At 34.4% G+C, this 18,560-nt stretch overlaps 2 protein-coding genes and 1 non-coding gene across 3 annotated transcripts in view; 2 read left to right on the top strand and 1 right to left on the bottom strand.

The window, feature by feature from the left end:
- Window positions 1-14,866, bottom strand: part of LOC112127465 (putative inorganic phosphate cotransporter) — a 60,544-nt gene extending 45,678 nt beyond the window's left edge. The window contains exon 1 of the mRNA XM_024228521.1: window positions 14,763-14,866. Within this exon, the coding sequence (XP_024084289.1) occupies window positions 14,763-14,826 (64 nt within the window). The 5' untranslated portion in view covers window positions 14,827-14,866. The remainder of the gene's footprint in view (window positions 1-14,762) is intronic.
- The window catches only part of LOC106664115 (cilia- and flagella-associated protein 52), a 56,148-nt gene that overhangs the window by 20,048 nt on the left and 17,540 nt on the right, over window positions 1-18,560 (top strand). The gene's annotated exons all lie outside the window — the stretch shown is intronic.
- On the top strand, window positions 13,685-13,757 carry Trnad-guc. Its single transcript has one exon. It is a non-coding gene; the product is annotated as a tRNA-Asp (tRNA).

Raw genomic sequence — 18,560 nt, 5'->3', positions numbered from 1 at the left:
CAAGACCATTTGTCATTTAATTATCGTCTGTGTTCTAAAAATAATTAAAAAAATAAAAACAGGCTATTTATCATATGATTAGACTAATACAATACGATTGAATATTTTCTCTAATATAAATAGTACGTGTTTGTTTGAAATAATTGTTTAGCTTTTCATATTAAGAAAACTAAAAAACAATTCAGTCGGTAGTAATTGGGGTAGAAAATGTGCACAGTTTAGGTCATTTCGTCACAACTTGGACATATAGAAAAGCATACAAGGCAAATAGCGCGCAAAACCCATTCCGCGGTTATTGTCCTTCATCTCCTAACCGAATGACGTACCTCAGAGTATCGAATCTCGCATCTCTTGACGTCTCTACGATTGCAAATTTGTTTATCGTTTTATCTCCGAGACCCTTGGAAACAGGTCTGACCTGGAGATTGGCGGTGAGTAGAACTCATGACCAGAAGGAAATTTTGTTTACAAGAGATTCCAGGAACAGGGCCAGGCTATTATAGCATCATTTATGAGAAAGTTTTGCAGGCGGGAGATTTGCATAATTTTAAAACATCTTTTTTCCTGACTTTTTATATAATGGAGACTTGTAATAGATTTTATTAAATTGAACTAAAAACAAAATTGATTAATACTTTTTTTCCTTTTTTGCTTCAAATCTTCTCACGACCTCGAATGTGCAATTTAAATCAGTCGATCAAAACATCAAATTTCTTACCATGGTTGGATCTTACACATACTGCTATTGAACATAAACACCTCTATTTATTTAAATTTTGATTTTTGGCTTGTACAGCTTCCTCGCACCTCGCTCTTATTTACCAAACTCAGTCAACGAAAAATACTAAAAATCCGTTCTATAGTTTTTATAATATTCAACAATTTTACCTCTTGATTAGTATTTTAATTGTTGAACGCACTTAGAAATATATTAATACAATTTGACAAACCAGGCCAAGAATGTATATTGCAAATATTAATTTATAAAAATAGTTACAAATATTAAAAATATCAAAATGCATGAGAGACTACGTAAATCCATTTTTATTTCAAACAGATACATTTTGTCCAATACCAAATGTACAATTTGAATAAGTACTCAATTAATAGATTGAATTAAGTAATCACTTTATTCATTTTCATTCATTCATCCAGCTTTTATATATTAAACTGATCTATTTTCGACTCAAGTCAGAATCATCATGAGACATATTTGATCATTTGTTCATTAAGCTATCCTTTTTTGAAGGTTGAAAGTCAAATTGAAACTTTTGTTCATTTTCAACTCAGGTTGGGATCATTGGAAATTCAACCTTTGCTTCATTAAACATATCTATTTTAACACATATTTGATAATTGGAAGCCAAATTCCAACTCTTTTTTTCATAAATTGATCTATTTTGAACCCATGTTTGATAGTTGGAAGTCAAATTCCAACTTTTTTTCATAAGTAGATCCATTCTCAACTCATGTTTGATAGTTGGAAGTCAAATTCAACCTATTTTTATAAACATATCCATTTTAACACAGATTTGATAGTTGGAAGTCAAATTCCAACTTTTGTTTCATAAATTGATCCATTTTGAACCCATGTTTGATAGTTGGAAGTCAAATTCCAACTTTTACCCATGTTTGATAGTTGGAAGTCAAATTCCAACTTTTTTTCATAAATTGATCCATTTTGAACCCATGTTTGATAGGTGGAAGTCAAATTCCAACTTTTTTTTTCATAAATAGATCCATTTTAACTCATGTTTGATAGTTGGAAGTCAAATTGAAAAAAAAAAAAAAAAACATTTTTTTAGATAGATGGAAATCAAATTCAAACTTTCGTTCATTAAACATATTTGATAGTTGGAATTCAAATTGCAACTTTTGTTTCATAAATAGATCCATTTTCAACTCATGTTTGATAGTTGGAAGTCAAATTCAAACCTTTTTTTAGACAGATGGAAGTCAAATTCAAACTTTCGTTCATTAAACATATTTGATAGTTGGAATTCAAATTGCAATTTTTGTTTCATAAATAGATCCATTTTCAACTCATGTTTGATAGTTGGAAGTCAAATTCAAATTTTGGTTCATTAAACATATCCATTTTCTACTCATGTTTGATAGATGGAAGTCAAATTCAAACTTTCGTTCACTAAACATATTTGATAGTTGGAATTCAAATTCCAACTTTTGTTTCATAAATAGATCCATTTTCAACTCATGTTTGATAGTTGGAAGTCTAATTCAAATTTTGGTTCATTAAACACATCCATTTTAACACAAATTTGATAGTTAGAAGTCAAATTCGAACGTTTGTTTCATAAATAGATTTTCAACTCATGATTGATAGTTGTAAGTCAAATTCAAATTTTAGTACATTAAACATATCCATTTTAACACAAATGTAGTAGTCTGAATTCAAATTCTAACTTTTGTTTCACAAATAGATCCATTTTCAACTCATGTTTGATAGTTGGAAGTCAAAAAAATTCAAACTTTTGTTCATTAAACAGTTCATGTTGAACTCATTTTTTTTTTATATTTGAAAGTCAAGTCAAATTCACACTTTGATTCATTAAACATATCCTTTTGAACAAATATTTGAACGTTGGAATTCAAATTCTAACTTTTGTTTCATAAATAGATCTATTTTCAACTCGTTTGAAAGTTGGAAGTTAAAAAAATTCACACTTTTGTTCAATAAACAGTTCCATGTTGAACTCATTTTTTATATTTGGTAAGTCTAGTCAAATTCAAACTTTTGGTCACTAAATTGATCCATTTTCATCTCATGTTTGAATCGTTGAAAGCCAACAAACTTACCTTCATTAAAAAATTCAGTTTTCAACTCATGTTTGACAGTTGAAAATCAAATTCAAGTTTTGGTTATTAAATAGATCCATTTTCAATTCATGTTTGTATCCTTAAAGTCAAATTCCACTTATTCTTCATTAAAAAGATACATTTTAATCTCATGTTTGAAGTTAAAAGTCAAATTCAAACTTTGATCATTAAACGGATCCATTTCTAAATCATATTTAACTGTTGGAAGTCAAATTCGAACTTTTGTTCAATAAACCCATTCTTAGAATGTTAGATTCACTCAATTACAGACATTCATCTCATTCATTCGTTTTTAAATTAATATATATACTATAAAATTTAAAATTTTGTTAACCAAAAATGTCTTATCACTTTCATTCTTTCATTTGACATCAGTAGTATTTGACATACATAAATATTGAAAGATTTATTGCAAAAATGTTTTGGCTGAGTATTAAGCATATTTTCAATTTTATAGAAGGTTAATTAAAGTTCAACGTAGTATTATTCTTTTGTAATATTTTATTCGTATTGTTCAGTTTTTAATAGAATTCTTGAAGCGTTTTCTGATCAGTAGGGCTTACCAAGTCATTAACATAACTCTCACGTTCACCATTATTCGTCTATAGTGCATGTAGATTGTACGAACAAACAATTCACCTCGCAATATCTAATGCAGACTTGCATAATAGAAATGTTTGTGTGTCTGTAATATTAATCGAAATAAAACTCTTAATCTGCTGTTTGTAAAGAAATTTTTTTATAAGAAACATTCTTTCATTCATTTCATAGATTTTCCTTCCTGTTTTTATGAAAATGTTGAGACATGTTATGTCGTTTATTGTTTGGAATTATGTGTTGTGATTAGTGACCGTTAGTCGATGATTATTCGGAAGAAATGCGGTCTGGTGTGATGTAGGTTTCAGAAAAACATTTTCTTTATCGTGCCAACGTTTCGATCTTTATTGAGATCATCTTCAGAGCCTGAGATTTACAAACATTGTTTAAATTTAACAAATTCATGTAGGATGTGGAAAAAAGTGAATTTATACGATGCAAAAATATTTTTTTTTATATTCAATCAAAGTATTTATGCAGAAAACAAACATTTTGAGTGAGTAGAAACACTTTGAATGAATATTTTAAAAAATATATATTTTTTGCATTGTTTAAATTTACTTTTCTTCCACATCCTACATGTATTTGTTAAATTTAAACAAACTTTGTAAATCCCAGGGCCTGACGATGATCTGATGATGAAGATCGAAACGTTGACACTATAAAGAAAACGTTTTTCAGAAACCTACATCACACCAGACCGTATCCCACGATTTCCGAATAATCGTTTTAAATTATGTTTGAATTTACTTTTTGACTTTCATTGGGTTTGAAATTCGATGTTTGATTTACAAGCTTTCATTTGACTTGTAACAGATGAAATTTGTTGTAAAGGTCTTAAATGTATATTCTGGGATTTAATTTGCGAATTCGTTCGATTGATAAAGAAAAAAGTTAAATTTAATTTCATATAGTTAAAGTTGATTAAGTTAGTTATTTTATAAAAGAATGAATTAATTTATCAAATTTCTAAGACTATTATCAAATGGTTGAATATCGAGTTGGAGGTTCAAATCTGTTTCAGTTTCAGAAGACTCGCTATTCCCACTCTTGCATTTTACAAGACCTTCAAATTTTTATCTCGTAGAATTCCAATGGGCGAAGTCTTTGTCGCCGGTCGAAAAGAGCGATTTGGAGGGTTAACGAGGGCAGATCAGTCAGTGTTTGATGCAAGGTTGATAGCCATGTCATGAAGGAAGCCCGTGGAGATTAGGATCGGTCGAAAACGTTCGTGAAACTGAAAAGATCCCTTTGACTAATGCTTGATCTCCAGAGAAACATTTCTTGAAGAAAGCGATGGCCAATTAAACTGCATTCCCTTTACAGTCAACGCTATCAAATAAGCCGTTCTTGCTTAACAGACCATTCTGAGAGTAAGGCTTCCGCAGTTATCTTTATTTGTTTTATGAGTATATTTGTACTTTAGACTTTACTATGCAGATGAAAATTTTTCAAAGCACTATTTTAATCAGTTGGCCAATTTTTATAACAATCCGCTTTCATAGAAGGTAAGAAAATTTAATGCGCCTTGAGTAGGACCTTGGGATCGGATAATACAAGCAGCTTAAAAGTATTTGTTAAAAGAAGTAAATTTTAGTTGTATTTGTGAAATTTCTTGAAAGAAGTTCCATCAGATTTTTCTTAAGCTTTTTTGATAGACATGCAATTATTCGATCAATGGTCGATAGTTCTCAGTGTGTTAGACCGCACGAGCAATCATATACACAGAATAATCACTATACAGAGCGAGATTAAGAGGACCAGAAAATTTCCGGGAAAGGAAACTCAACTATTCAAACATGAGTTGATAATGGATCGATTTAATTATGGACAAGACTGATGAGAAACAGAATTTGACTTCCAGCTAACAAACTTAAGTTCAAAATGGATTTAATTAATAATTATTAATTTAGAAATCGTGAGATGCGGTCTGGTGTGATGTAGGTTTCAGAAAAACATTTTCTTTATCGTGCCAACGTTTCGATCTTTATTGAGATCATCTTCAGGGCTCAAAGTGTTTGTCTTCTGTGTAATTGTGCCATTCTTGCGTGTCGTGTCGAGAGTGCCTCTGTGGGCACGATTTCTAAATAAATATCGATTAACGGTCACTAATCACCACTAATTAATAATCATGAAAAAACAGCTTCAACTGTCTTCTGTCTATTCAAACCTGAGATGAAAATGTATAAGCTCAATAAATAAAACATTGAATTTCAACGATTCAATGATTTAAGTTGAAAATGGATCAGCTAAAAAATCAGTTATAAAGAAAAGCTTGAAATTTGACTTTCGATGATTCAAACGTGAATTGAAAACGGATCAGCTTAATGAAAAAAACTTTGATTTTTAATTTGGCTTACCGTTCAAATGTAATATGAAAGTGTCTAAGTTGAAGGAACAAAAGTTTGAATTTGATTTTCAACGATTTAAGCCTGAATTGAATATGAATCGGTTTAATGAACAGTTGGTTTTCAATTTGACTCTAAGTGATTCAAAATTATGGTAAAAATGGATTAGCTTAATAAAGAAAAACTTTAATCGGACGTCCATCTATCAAACATGAAATGAAAATGGAACTGCCTACTGGAGAAAGTTTGAATTTGACTTTCTACTATCAAACCGGTAAATATGGATCTGTTTAATCATCAAATTTTGAATTTGAAGTTAGTAATTTGGAAAACTCAATTGAAATTTGATTTTTATTGTCATTTTGATCAATAAATCGGTTGGGCTTTCATTAAATTAAATTTGACTTTGAACGAGTCAAACAAGATAGCGAAATACACGTTTGAACGAAAATGTTTAGATTTATCCACTACATTTTAAAGTTTGATATTCATATAGATGAACCTTTTCTAAAATTCGACAACTTTTTCCCGTTCAAAAAATAATAATAATGTAAGAAGTACTAGTGAGCTTATAGATTTTTTTTGGTTGTGAAACAAAAATATCTTTAAAAAGTTTATTTTGTGTTTTGAGGCCTGTCGAAGTGGAGTTTGACCTCATTGCACCTTTCCGAAACGTCAAACAATTCAGTTAGCCCCGGTCGATCTGGTAGCCCTTCGGGTGAAAAAGAAGACAAAAAAAAAACAGGAAATGAACCGGAATGAGAAAACGATCTGGAAGAAGTTCAGTCGGTCTTGATAGGGAATAAGGCGAGGAAAATGTGTCACGGACAGCAGTGGCTCGTCGAGCAAAACCGTTCCTGGTCAAGAGCATGCTTAAAGAGCGGAAAAATATCACTATAAACAACACATAGATTACATTCCGATGAGCTTTGCTGCTTTATTTTTTTTATATTAAAACTAAATGCGTATTCTATCGAGTAGAAGTAGGGTTAAAAATATAAAGCAAACCGGTTCCTTCCCCCTTAAAAAGAGCAAGAAATAGCGCGCTGGTTAGCAGGCTGACTTCCTCACCGTAGAAGTGCCAAATATGCTATTTGTTCCGGAATAATACGTTTGCTACATAAAGAAATTAAAAAAACAATGTCACAAGCGGGATTCGAACCCACGACGAAAATTCAAAAGGTGAGGTTGAGAAGGAAGTTAGTATCCGAGTGGATCGAAGTCACGATAGCTCGAGTGGTAGAGCAGCGGCGTATTTAGCCGAAGGTCGTGGGTTGGAATCCCGCTTGTGACTGGCTTTTTTATCTCAACCAATACCTTAAATACAGATGAATTAATGAAAAGATATTATTTGGTCAAGCGGACCACGAAACCTAATAAATTTAATAAGCAAAAATGAAGTGTACTTCACTAATGCTCTCTGTGGCCAGAGGCTCATTTGTCGCCGACAATCAAATAACACGTTATTTGAAAAATGGCAAAAAGGAGGGACAATTCAAAAGTTGAGGTTGAGATGGGAAGTTAGTGTCCGAGTGGATCGAGGTCACGATAGCTCAAGTGGCGTATTTAGCCGAAGGTCGTGGGTTCGAATCCCGCTTGTGACACTGACTTTTTATCTCAACCAATACCTTAAATACAGATTAATTAATTGAAACCTATATTTTATAATCGATTAAATTAGCAACATATATGAAGACAAAATACTGTCATATTCCATTGGATATATAACTGCGAATAATGCTATCGAATCCTTCATTTGTCTGTTTCAAGAAGACGGCGATTAAAAAAAGAAGAGTCCTCGTAAAATGGTGGTTGTTGTTCAAAAGGCCAGATAACGAAGGCCACTCTAATAAATTGAATCACTAACAAATGTGAAAATGCCCTTGCGGCTCTTATCGATGAACTAAATCGTTAAATAAAAAATTAGACGTTCCGAGTTAGAAGGAAGCTTCTGTCTTATAAATTGATTTCGAAGAAAGACGCAAGCCGCCGCGCATTTCAAACGATCCGATGGGTCAAAGCTCAAAAACCATTTTGACCTTTTAATTTGAATATACTAAACCCTGTCTTAGTCCATGAATGATTCAATATGTTTTGTATTGGTAATATGTCGCGTCACAGGACATCTTATAAAAATCGCACTGTATCACACAATATTTCAAGAACTATCTTAGTTAATCTAACAATAGTTTTCAAATTTAGGTTTTTTTAACGCCTGATTGATTTATTATTCGGCACCTTGCGACCCAATATAATTTTCGGGTTGATACGCCGTGACTTCTGCTCATTTAGCGTGAACCAGGGGGCACGTACAAAACCGGACGCGAGAGCATTACCCACAAAAAAATTCAAAAATAGGTAGATATTATACGAAAAAATATTAAGAAAAATTTAAATCGTGATTTTCAAAAAGTAAATATTTTAAATATCTGAAAATTCGTAGGTCTTCCTAGAAAACAGATGGCGGAAAGAACGTTATTTTAATGTTTATAGCAGTTTTGATCGAAATCTGGGGTGCCCAAAAAAATTACTAAAATTAACAGCAAACAAAATTTTCAGAGGTTTGACACACAGCATTATGCTGTGTTATGCTATATTCCGAGTGTCCTTTTTGGGTAGCCCAGCTGAATTGCTCTTGAACTAATGACGCTATAAAAAAAATTTAAAAATACGTGTAATATTTTGAATCTAGTTTTAAATTTTTACCTTTTTTGGAGAAAAATTATACAGGGTAACTCAACCGTTCATCTTCAAAAATTCAAATAGACCCTATAAATCGTGACACATTATTTTAAAAAATTGTTTACGCTGAAACAATGGTGTAATTTGGTTTTAAATTGGTCAAAACCTGACAAAAAGTCTTTTCATTTGCTATTTATTAATCACATTTCATGTTGTGCATGCCTTGAGTAAAGATGGAAAGATTTGCTCTTTTTAACCACTCTTCACCGGTGCTCAGTGCGACAGAGTCGGGGAGATGGAAGCATTTTCTATCCTTTGACGCTGTTCTTCAACTAAGGTTGCTGGGTTATGATTGGTGTTTTTAAAAGGCCCGACATTAAATTGTCAAGGGGAGTTAAATCGGGGGACCGAGGAGGCCAACATATGAGGCCATGAGGTCCTATCCGCCTATCCCGGAAGTGAAGATTCCAATAACGCAAAGAATTGTATGCGGGGTGTCCATCAAGTTGGAGGATCATTCTTTGTCGTTGCGGAGGAACACCATGTAATAGTTTTTTGTTTTTTTTATTTAGAAATCGTGAGATGCGGTCTGGTGTGATGTAGGTTTCAGAAAAACATTTTCTTTATCGTGCCAACGTTTCGATCTTTATTTAGATCATCTTCAGGTCTCAAAGTGTTTGTCTTCTGTGTAATTGTGCCATTCTTGCGTGTCGTGTCGAGAGTCGGTCACAATGTAATAGTGTAGGTAAAACGCCCTCAAAAAATTGAGGAATTGAGCATCATTTAAATTATTTTCGTAGAAATAAAGCCCTATTAATTTACTTCCGAAAGTCCACACCAAACGTTGATACTTTGAGCCATCTGATGATGACTAGAGTACGAAATTCTCGTTTTTTTCTCTGCCCACGTTCGAAAATTCCATCGGTTTAGTATGCCATTAGAGGTGAACTTGGATTCATCAGTACATACCTTAATTAATTGAAATAAAAAATTAATGATTGTATTACAATTAATTAAGGTTTTTAGTTGAGATAAAAAATGTCAATGGCACGAGCGGGATTCGAACCCACGATCTTCGGCTAGATACGCCGCTGATCTACCACTTGAGCAATCGTGACCTCGATCCATTCGGACACTTACTTCCCATCTCAACCCCACCTTTTGAATTTTCCCTCCTTTTTGCCATTTTTCAATTCCAAAGGTGGGGTTGAGATGGGAAGTTAGTGTCCGAGTGGATCGAGGTCACGATAGCTCAAGTGGTAGAGAAGCGGCGTAGGCTTATCTAGCTGAAAATCGTGGGTTCGAATCCCGCTCGTGCCATTGACTTTTTAATCTCAACTAAAAACCTTAATTAATTATAATATATTAATTAAGCGGACCACGAAATTAGTGAAATTAATGTTTGTGTTCAACTTGAGTTTTATAATTTACTTTATTTTTGGTTCTAATTTCATTTTCTTGATTTTTTTCTTCTTATTTCACTTTTTGAGTTGTTCTGTTCTTTTGTTGCTTCATTTATGTTTTCGTGCCCCTCCGACAGACCGAATTTTCCATGCGGAACGGTACATATTTTATTTTACTCTACATTACTGTATTATAACAAATGAAGTACCATTATTATTAAGCAATATAAGCATAATATTGTTTATTGTAACACTAATTCCATGAGTAAATTAACATTTTAAAGAATACATTGATTTTGTCGTTATCGAAATCCAATAACATTATGTACACATATGTGCATAATAAGCAATTTTATTTATTTTTAATATAAATATCAAAAGTAATATTTTATATTTTAATATAATCAACTTTATTTTCGATAGGTTCGATTCCCACCGTCACCTCTGGCCCTTTTTTCACGAACCCCCCCCCCCCCGAAATATGAACACGTACAAGAATTCGTCACCATGGTTAATATGCACTGATTATAAGGCAAAAAAAAAAACTTTATTTTCCTTGTTGTGGAGTTTATTTATGTAGCTCCTGTTGAGTTCCATGTTTGGGTTGTAGTCCTGTCTTTTCTTTCATTTTTTTCAGTGTTGTATTTATGTGTGCAACTTTGATTTGTGTGTATACAGTTTCAAACAGTGATATTTATCAGTAAAAATTAGAACATCTGCTTGTTTACTTGTACAGAAAAAATTAGTTATTTCAAATATATAATAGCATCTAATTTGTTTTAAAAACAAAATGACTTTGACCGGTCCTTATTTAAAATATTTAACCTTTCTTTAAAGCCGGACTTAACTACAGGCGAAAACAATAATTAATGGCCAACGTCAGCCGACTAATTTTCATTCGGCATCTTACTGATGAAACGTTCGATTTCAGTGAAAAATAGTACATAGCAGAAAATCATGTTATTTTCAATACGATAAGGGGATTTCCGAAGAAACAAATGACATGACATTTATCTATAAAATGGAATTAACCCGGAACCGTTCGTCAATAATCTGCCTATTATACAAATCCGATTTGTTTATCTTGTCTAAACCGAGCTAAGAGCAAGAAGAAATTGTTTGGTAGTTAATCTTCAATAATATTCTACGATATCAGCTGTCTATATTTTTTAATGCGCTTCATTTACATTTAAAAAAATTTGAATTTTAATTTCAACAGATTTGCAACTTATATGGAAGTCTCGTGGATAAAGTGATCTGCATTTCATGTCAACATTTGATGACGATCATGGACCGCCTATTCTCGCTTCGCGTTTTGTTCAGTCTCGTGGCGTTTTTCACCTTCAATATCAAACCGCTGACAAAACCTGAACGCCTTGCAAACCACTCTACAATATATTTTCAAAAATTTGATATCCTAATATCATCTTTACAACCTACTAGGACAGTACTTCCTAGCTTGAATCCTATCCAAGCCATTTCAACGTCAAAAAACATTTTGAGCTTAACAAAGAAATGGTGCACAAAGTGAAAACATATCTGAACGTGGAAAATACATAATCAATTTACAGTGGAATAAAAAATAGACACCTTTACATCAAATAAGAGCAATACCCGAATGGATCACAATAAAAGCCATATCAGGTCCCCAAAAGATCTCTTCAAAACTGGAAAGAATAATCCTGCCTGATAGCCACAGTGAAAAACTAGTCCACATGCATAATCTACATTTACTATACAACAGTAGGAGGGGGCGTCGGTGGCTGCAACGGTTTAGGGGTTGACACGGCGCTCATCACTGTAAGGTAAAGTCCCGGGTTCGAATCCAGCGGTCCTGCATTCGAACCCGACTTAGTTACAAAAAGCTCAAAAACCCCGCCAAAAAATGAAAAAAAATCTCGTTGTATTTCCTTCTGTCGTCAAATCAACCCACCCTGGCAGTCGTGGCCCATTTTATGTGGAACTACGGCGACAATGGGTGGTATAGTATGGTTTGAGACTCGAGACCCCGAAACGGCTCACCTCGTGTTCTCATCCACGGCCCTTTTTCTCAATCCGAGCTCCTTCATTCTATCCTGTGAACCCTCCTAACCCTTGGTAACAAGGGGAGTATCCGGGCACAAGATAAAGGTGCCAGAGGGCGTGGCAACCTCTCTAAAGCACAAGCTGTGTCGGTCTAAGGGTCGGCATGGGCGGCGGGTGCATTATAGCAGAATCACACGAGGGCCAGTGCACTAGACCCTGTCTGCAAAGACGGGGGAGGGTGTATGGCCATCTGTACCACGGGGTAACTAAACCTTCCAAATTCAGCCCTAGTTACACTGAGAATGGATTCGTGGTGACGCCCTTGGCGGGAACTTAGACAGAGGCTGTCTTCTATCTGTGACCTCAGTGAAGCTTGCGTATGGCCGACGTAAAACCCCCCGGCCTCACGGGAGACGTTGCGACCGGACGACAGCATGTAAGCGTTGAGGACGCAATGATCATGCTATAGTCCCTCGAATGCGTAAGTAAGCGAATGGAAGTGGGTAGTGAATCGGTGTCTCGGACTCGAGTATGCTTTGCATTGTTGTGCGTATGACCGGCGTGGTACCCTTGGGGAAGCGAGGGATCGGACCATCTAGGCTGAGCCTATGGCGTCCCTCGAATGCGCGTGGCAGGTGTAGGCTGAGCTCGATAAGAGACTTTACCGCTGCGGGTGTTCCCGGAAGTTTCTACGCTAGGGGAGCCCCTATACTCAGGGAGATAGAGTGGCCTTCTCTATCTAGGGAGTACGCGGGGGGGGGCGATGTATTTCGACCTGTTAGCCCCTCGCGTGCGGCATACGACCCGATGCACAATGCGGGCCCGACCATTCGGAGTGGACAAGCGGAGAGCGTGGTTGTCTTGGCCCTTAGGGGCTGGGACCCCTCTACCCCAATGCTGCGGCGGTAACACCATTCCGTCGTATGCAGAAGTGCGTCAGCTCTCATCTTGAGAATCAAAACGTCCGATAAGGCCATGTGCCAGGTGCGGACGCTAAAGATCCTCTTGTCTTGTTGACGATGAGTACTCGGGAACACAATGTCGTCAAATCAATAAAAATTCGTGTATTTTTGACCTACTTCACGGACAGAATCTTTTGATTTTTGTAACTTTTTATATATTTATTCTCATGTAATACATGCCATATTTTTACTACCCTTATACCTTAAAACTACATATACATTATTTGCGTAAATGTCTCAATCTACCATCAAAACGGTACCCCAAGTACTTTGTAAATCAAATTAAGCTTAAAAATGTGTATTGGTTTGAAGTATATAAAAAGTTGGAAACGGAATATGGAATAACTGTAAGAGCTGACAAGCACAGATTGTAAAGTAGAAAAAATCCTTGAGAAGGTGAGGCTAACCTTAAAAAACAAGTATATACAGAAACAATTAATTAAGGTTTTTAGTTGAGATTAAAAAGACAATGGTACGAGCGGGATTCGAACCAACGATCTTCGTCTTGATACGCCGCTGCTCTACCACCTGAGCTATCGTGACCTCGATCCTCTCGAACACCAACTTCCCATCTCAACCGCACCTTTTGAATTTTCCCTCCTTTTTGCCATTTTTCAAATGTCGTGTAATCGGATTGGATTCTCGACGACAAATGAAATGGCCATGGAGAGCTTTAGTGAAATATACTTCATTTTAAATCATTAAATTCACTAATTTCTTGGTCCGCTTGACCAATTAATATATTACAATTAGTTAAGGTTAGTTGAAAAATGGCAAAAAGGAGGGAAAATTCAAAAGGTGCGGTTGAGTTGGGAAGTTGGTGTCCGAGGTCACGATAGCTCAGGTGGTAGAGCAGCGTCGTGTCAAGCCGAAGATCGTGGGTTCGAATCCCGCTCGTGCCATTGACTTTTTTATCTCAACTAAAAACCTTAATTAATTCTAATATATTAATTGGTCAAGCAGACCACGAAATTAGTGAATATATACAGAAAGTTCACTTATGTAGTTTATATAGGTAACTGAATTGTGACTTAAGAACTAATCAAATTAGTTGGATTTTTAAAGCTAGATGTGAGTTAATCCATCTAAATAAATACTCATTCAAAGTGGTATCTAACTTATGAAATTAACTATTATAAATTAATAACTTATTAAAGAAGAGGAAACTATTTTGCACTTTGTGCGTGTATGTCCAATCTTGGCAGAAATCAGAAAATCGGTTTTTGGGAAGTGTAATCTTTCGAATGAAGTAATTATAGAAATTCTTAATGGAAAATGTTGGGAGATGTTATGTAATTATTGTAAAAGAGCATGGTTCTATAAATATGATTTAATACTGGGATTTAATTTCTTTTAAAATTCTTAAAATTCCTATAAAACAGATGGATTGGTGATAAACAGTATATAATGATGCAAATGCACTCGGTACTATCTAATTATGTATTCCAATAGTTAATTATGTATTCTAACTAATAAGTATAAAATAAAATAAAAATTGCAACTCCTCCGACGGTCACAGTACCATGGAGTAATGTCTTATGATAAGAATAAAATATACATATTATCACATTCATTATTTTGTTAATAAAGACTTTATTATTATTTTTATATTATTATTATACGTCTAGAATTAAAATTTGTTTTGACTATAGAGTGAAACTCTGGGCATCCAGTATTTTAAATAAAAATTCCTCAGCCTGCTCAAGACTTGAACATCCATTTTCTCAATAAATTGATAATTGATAAGTTCCAAAATTCTTTTCACCCACTGTAGTCAGACTTGGCCATAATGACAATGAGATCGTGTAAAAAAAAATACTAACAGATTCGCAATATTTATGTAAAATTTTCAAGCCTCAACCGCATTTCAAACAATCTATAGCTAAAATAAATTAAAACTAACGTACATTTCTTGGTTTTCTTCTGCCGGTAGGGTACATCATCGAGAAGGGGTGTTTTCTCTCCAAGCATTTCACGGGCACGGGTTCACCTTTTTCAAGATCACTGAACGGAAATTTACCGTCTAGGATACCAGTCGGAAAGATAACATCAGGTTGTAAATATAAGATAGATTTTTAGTATAATTAAGAGAGAGGGGGTAAGACGTTGAAATGATTTTGTAAACAATAAATTTTATCCGGATAAGTGTGTAAGTGCAGAGTCGACTCTTCCAATCTGATTATCAGAAAACACTGTAATTATGGCCTGTAAATAAACAACAAGTGGTCAAACATCAACCTCTTACAAGAAACTTTCCGAAACGCGTTTCAACCTTGATAGACAACAGGAAAACTATTCAGACTAAATATAAAAAAGATTGGTTTCAATTTCCATACAAATATTAATTATGGTTTATTATTTATTATTCGTTAGCAGATTAGATCTCGGAACATTCGTTATATCCTATAAACTCTCAACGGACTATAAAGGAGAAGAAGCCCAAAAGTCGCCTAACTCGTCTTCTTTTAATGGGCATAATGTGTTCCTCACTTGGATCTTCTTCACATTGGTTTTCGATCGTAGCTTTTGTTTCTAACTCAACTAAAACCTCTCTGTAGGGAGCTAAGCAATTTCTTAACTCTCTTTTAAACTTTGCGCTGCGCACCGTTGAACGAACAGTTTGAATGAAATGAAGTTCTAATTCTTTAGCCAAATTTATCCCTTTTTTCACATCTTGTAAATCGAGATTTGGCACCCATTCGTTTTCCTTATTTTCGTTTACTAATGCATTTGAGGTAGGTGCATCAATTAATTCCATCAGTTCTTCCTCATCTAAAGTTTCTTCCCCGAGTTTCTCTTACATCCTGATGGTTTACTGCAAATTCTTCATCGCTTAAACGAGAAGCAATGTTTACTATTTCTGAAACTGGGAGTGAAATTGTAGAATCATCTTGTATTGCTTGAACCATTTGAGGTAAAAGAGGTTTACAACACGCATTAAGCGTTGATGGTTTAATTTCTTCTATGGTTCTAATACAATCTAAAATAGAAAATTCCATCCACACTTGAGTAAGAGTTTTATTTTCACTATTTTCTAATCTGTCGAAAATGGTTTGGAAAAGTTGGCGTGTGTAGTACATTTTTAAAGTTTGAATGACTCCTTGGTCCAAAGGTTGTATCAATGACGTGCAGTTAGGAGGAAGGAAGACAATTTTCACATTTGGATGATCCAGTTCTATGTTGTGGCAACCAGCGTTATCAAGAACCAACAAAACGTATGTACTGTGAAAGATCTCTGAGATGACTGAAACCGATGTAGGCTATGAGATAAGCTGGCATGCTTATATAAACATATTGTTTATGTATCTCGGCTGTGCTTTTGCGTGGAAAATAAAACTTACATTAAAACCTCTTACAATATCTAGTTACTAGAGTCATTCATAGGCTGTGTGGAAGGGACTTATGGGATTCTGTTAAACGGAAACCGCGCTGTAAGAGTATTGCGTTATGGGAGGGCTGTCGCAATTTCAGCTCCGCGTTATATAGAAACCGCGTTCTGAGAGTACCGCGTTATAGGAGGGTTGACTGTCCATGCCTTGAACGCTTGTGCCCTGGAAAATTTTAAAAGGGTAAACTCTAGAGCTAGATATAGTAAAGTTACGCTAAAACATCCCTTTCCAAGTCTCAATGCTACAATTAGAGAAGGCTAAACTCAGAGGATTGATATACCAGACACTGGCATCTGAGGATATTTTTACTCAATATGGGCATATTCAATGATGACCTTAATAATAATATATAATAATAATAATAATAATACTTTATTGCAAAAAAGAAAAATTATAAACATTACATAATATATAATTTAAAGTAAAATTACGGCATGGAGGGTCCGTCTGCAGGAGGTCGATTTTCATTTGACATAAATTTTTGGTCGACACAGAGTAAAATGTACAACAGAAAAAATTTAAAAAAAAATTGATCCATAAATAAATATTACAATTGATAATTTAATTTTTAATATCGGGTTGTCCGGAAAATAATGCAGGATTTTAAGTTTTCATTAAAAAAAATCTATATAAAATATTCTGTTTACGTTTACAGGATTACTCANACATTCAATTTAGAAAAATTTAGATGCAGAAGCCGAATCTCCGATAGGATAGTGCATTTTGCAATAAAATGCACTATGTCTTCTTTAACCTGGTCATTACATAATGAACAAATTACATTTTCTCTAGCCCGAAAAGCTGCACCATTAAGATAAAGGAGGTCCCCTCTGATTTTGAATAACCACCTTAACTCGACCAATGACAAACCTTTAGACCTGTCTTTAGAAAGGTTAGACATATTAAAATCATCTTGGTAAAGTTCCTTATAGAATGAAAAGCTCGAGGTTGATCTGGCTTGTTCACGAAGTTCTTCACTGAAATTGACACTGTTTTGTTATAATTTCCTTAAACTGCAAAGGCCACTCATTCAAGTTATTTATAGAAAATGATGAGTCAAATGATAGATCCCAACACATGCTATTCCAACATTCAAACCACAATGCACCACTACTAACGACTTCCAGGGCTACAATTTTGGAAAGACGGTAATCAGGATGTTTCAAGAGTTTAAAGATGTAATTAAAATGAAGTTTGAAGGTTATAAAAATAACGGCTCAACGTTAGTCTCTAAATAAATCATAAAATTCGGGGTGGTTTTGGGAAGGTTTTTTCAATGATGACCTTATGTGTAGGTTATGCAATGATGAGGAAGAAATAAGAATCAAAGAAATTTTGGATTGCCTTGTGTTAATTTTCTCATTTTCACATTTTTCTCTATCTTATATTCAAAGGTTTTACTACAAAAAGGTTCAGGATGGAGTTTGAAACCTCATTTCTTGCTACATGAACCGCGTCTTCATCTGCCTGTCATGAAGTCTGACAGTGGAAAATTTACTGTCTAAAGTAATAATGCTTAAAGTTTGAAAAATGTAAACTAAGATTCACAAATTAAGCCAATGTTTTTCAAAATTGACGTCAGGAAAAAATTTACCAGCCCTCCAAATTTGACAAAAGCTTGCCTGTTTTTGATCGGTTGGCAAATAGACTCCTAAAACACAAGGTTCACTTTATAAACTTCTTGAAATAAACGATAAAATTTTAGGTATGTTTACGCGGAAAAAAATTTTCATTGGTTGATCTGTCTCAGAAAAACTCAACCTATGAAAATGACCTAGTTGTCAAATCTGGTTTTTAATTGATCCTTAAATAGAACAAAGTTATTAAATACAGAACAGAGTGTTAAAGAGTGAAAATGCGAATGAAGAATTGAACTTCCCATCTCAACACACCTTTTTGAATTTTCCTTCTTTTTGCCATTTTTCAAATGTCTAGTAATCTATTTGAAAAATGGCAAAAAGGAGGGAAAATTCAAAAGGTGGGGTTGAGATGGGAAGTTAGTGTCCGAGTGGATCGAAGTCACGTCAGCTCAAGTGGTAGAGCAGCGGCGTACTTAGCCGAAGGTCGTGGGTTGGAATCCCGCTTGTGACACTCACTTTGCTATCTCAACTAAAACCTTAATTAATTGAAATGATTTTATTACAAGCTAAACTATCCTAAGAATGAATATCCATTTAAGCTTCTTGATTGCGACATGATGAAAATCCCCGCTTCCAGAAAAACTTGGAGCACCTTCTTCAAAGTTGGGTGATTCCACTGTCAACTTAATCGATGGAGGTAATTGATATTTTCTGAAGATCCGGATAAATATCTCCA

The sequence above is a fragment of the Cimex lectularius genome, unplaced genomic scaffold (genome assembly GCF_000648675.2).
Source record: "Cimex lectularius strain Harlan isolate CLEC.00 unplaced genomic scaffold, Clec_2.1 scaffold220, whole genome shotgun sequence".
NCBI lineage: Eukaryota > Metazoa > Arthropoda > Insecta > Hemiptera > Cimicidae > Cimex > Cimex lectularius.
This window is presented reverse-complemented; position numbering and strand designations above follow the sequence as displayed.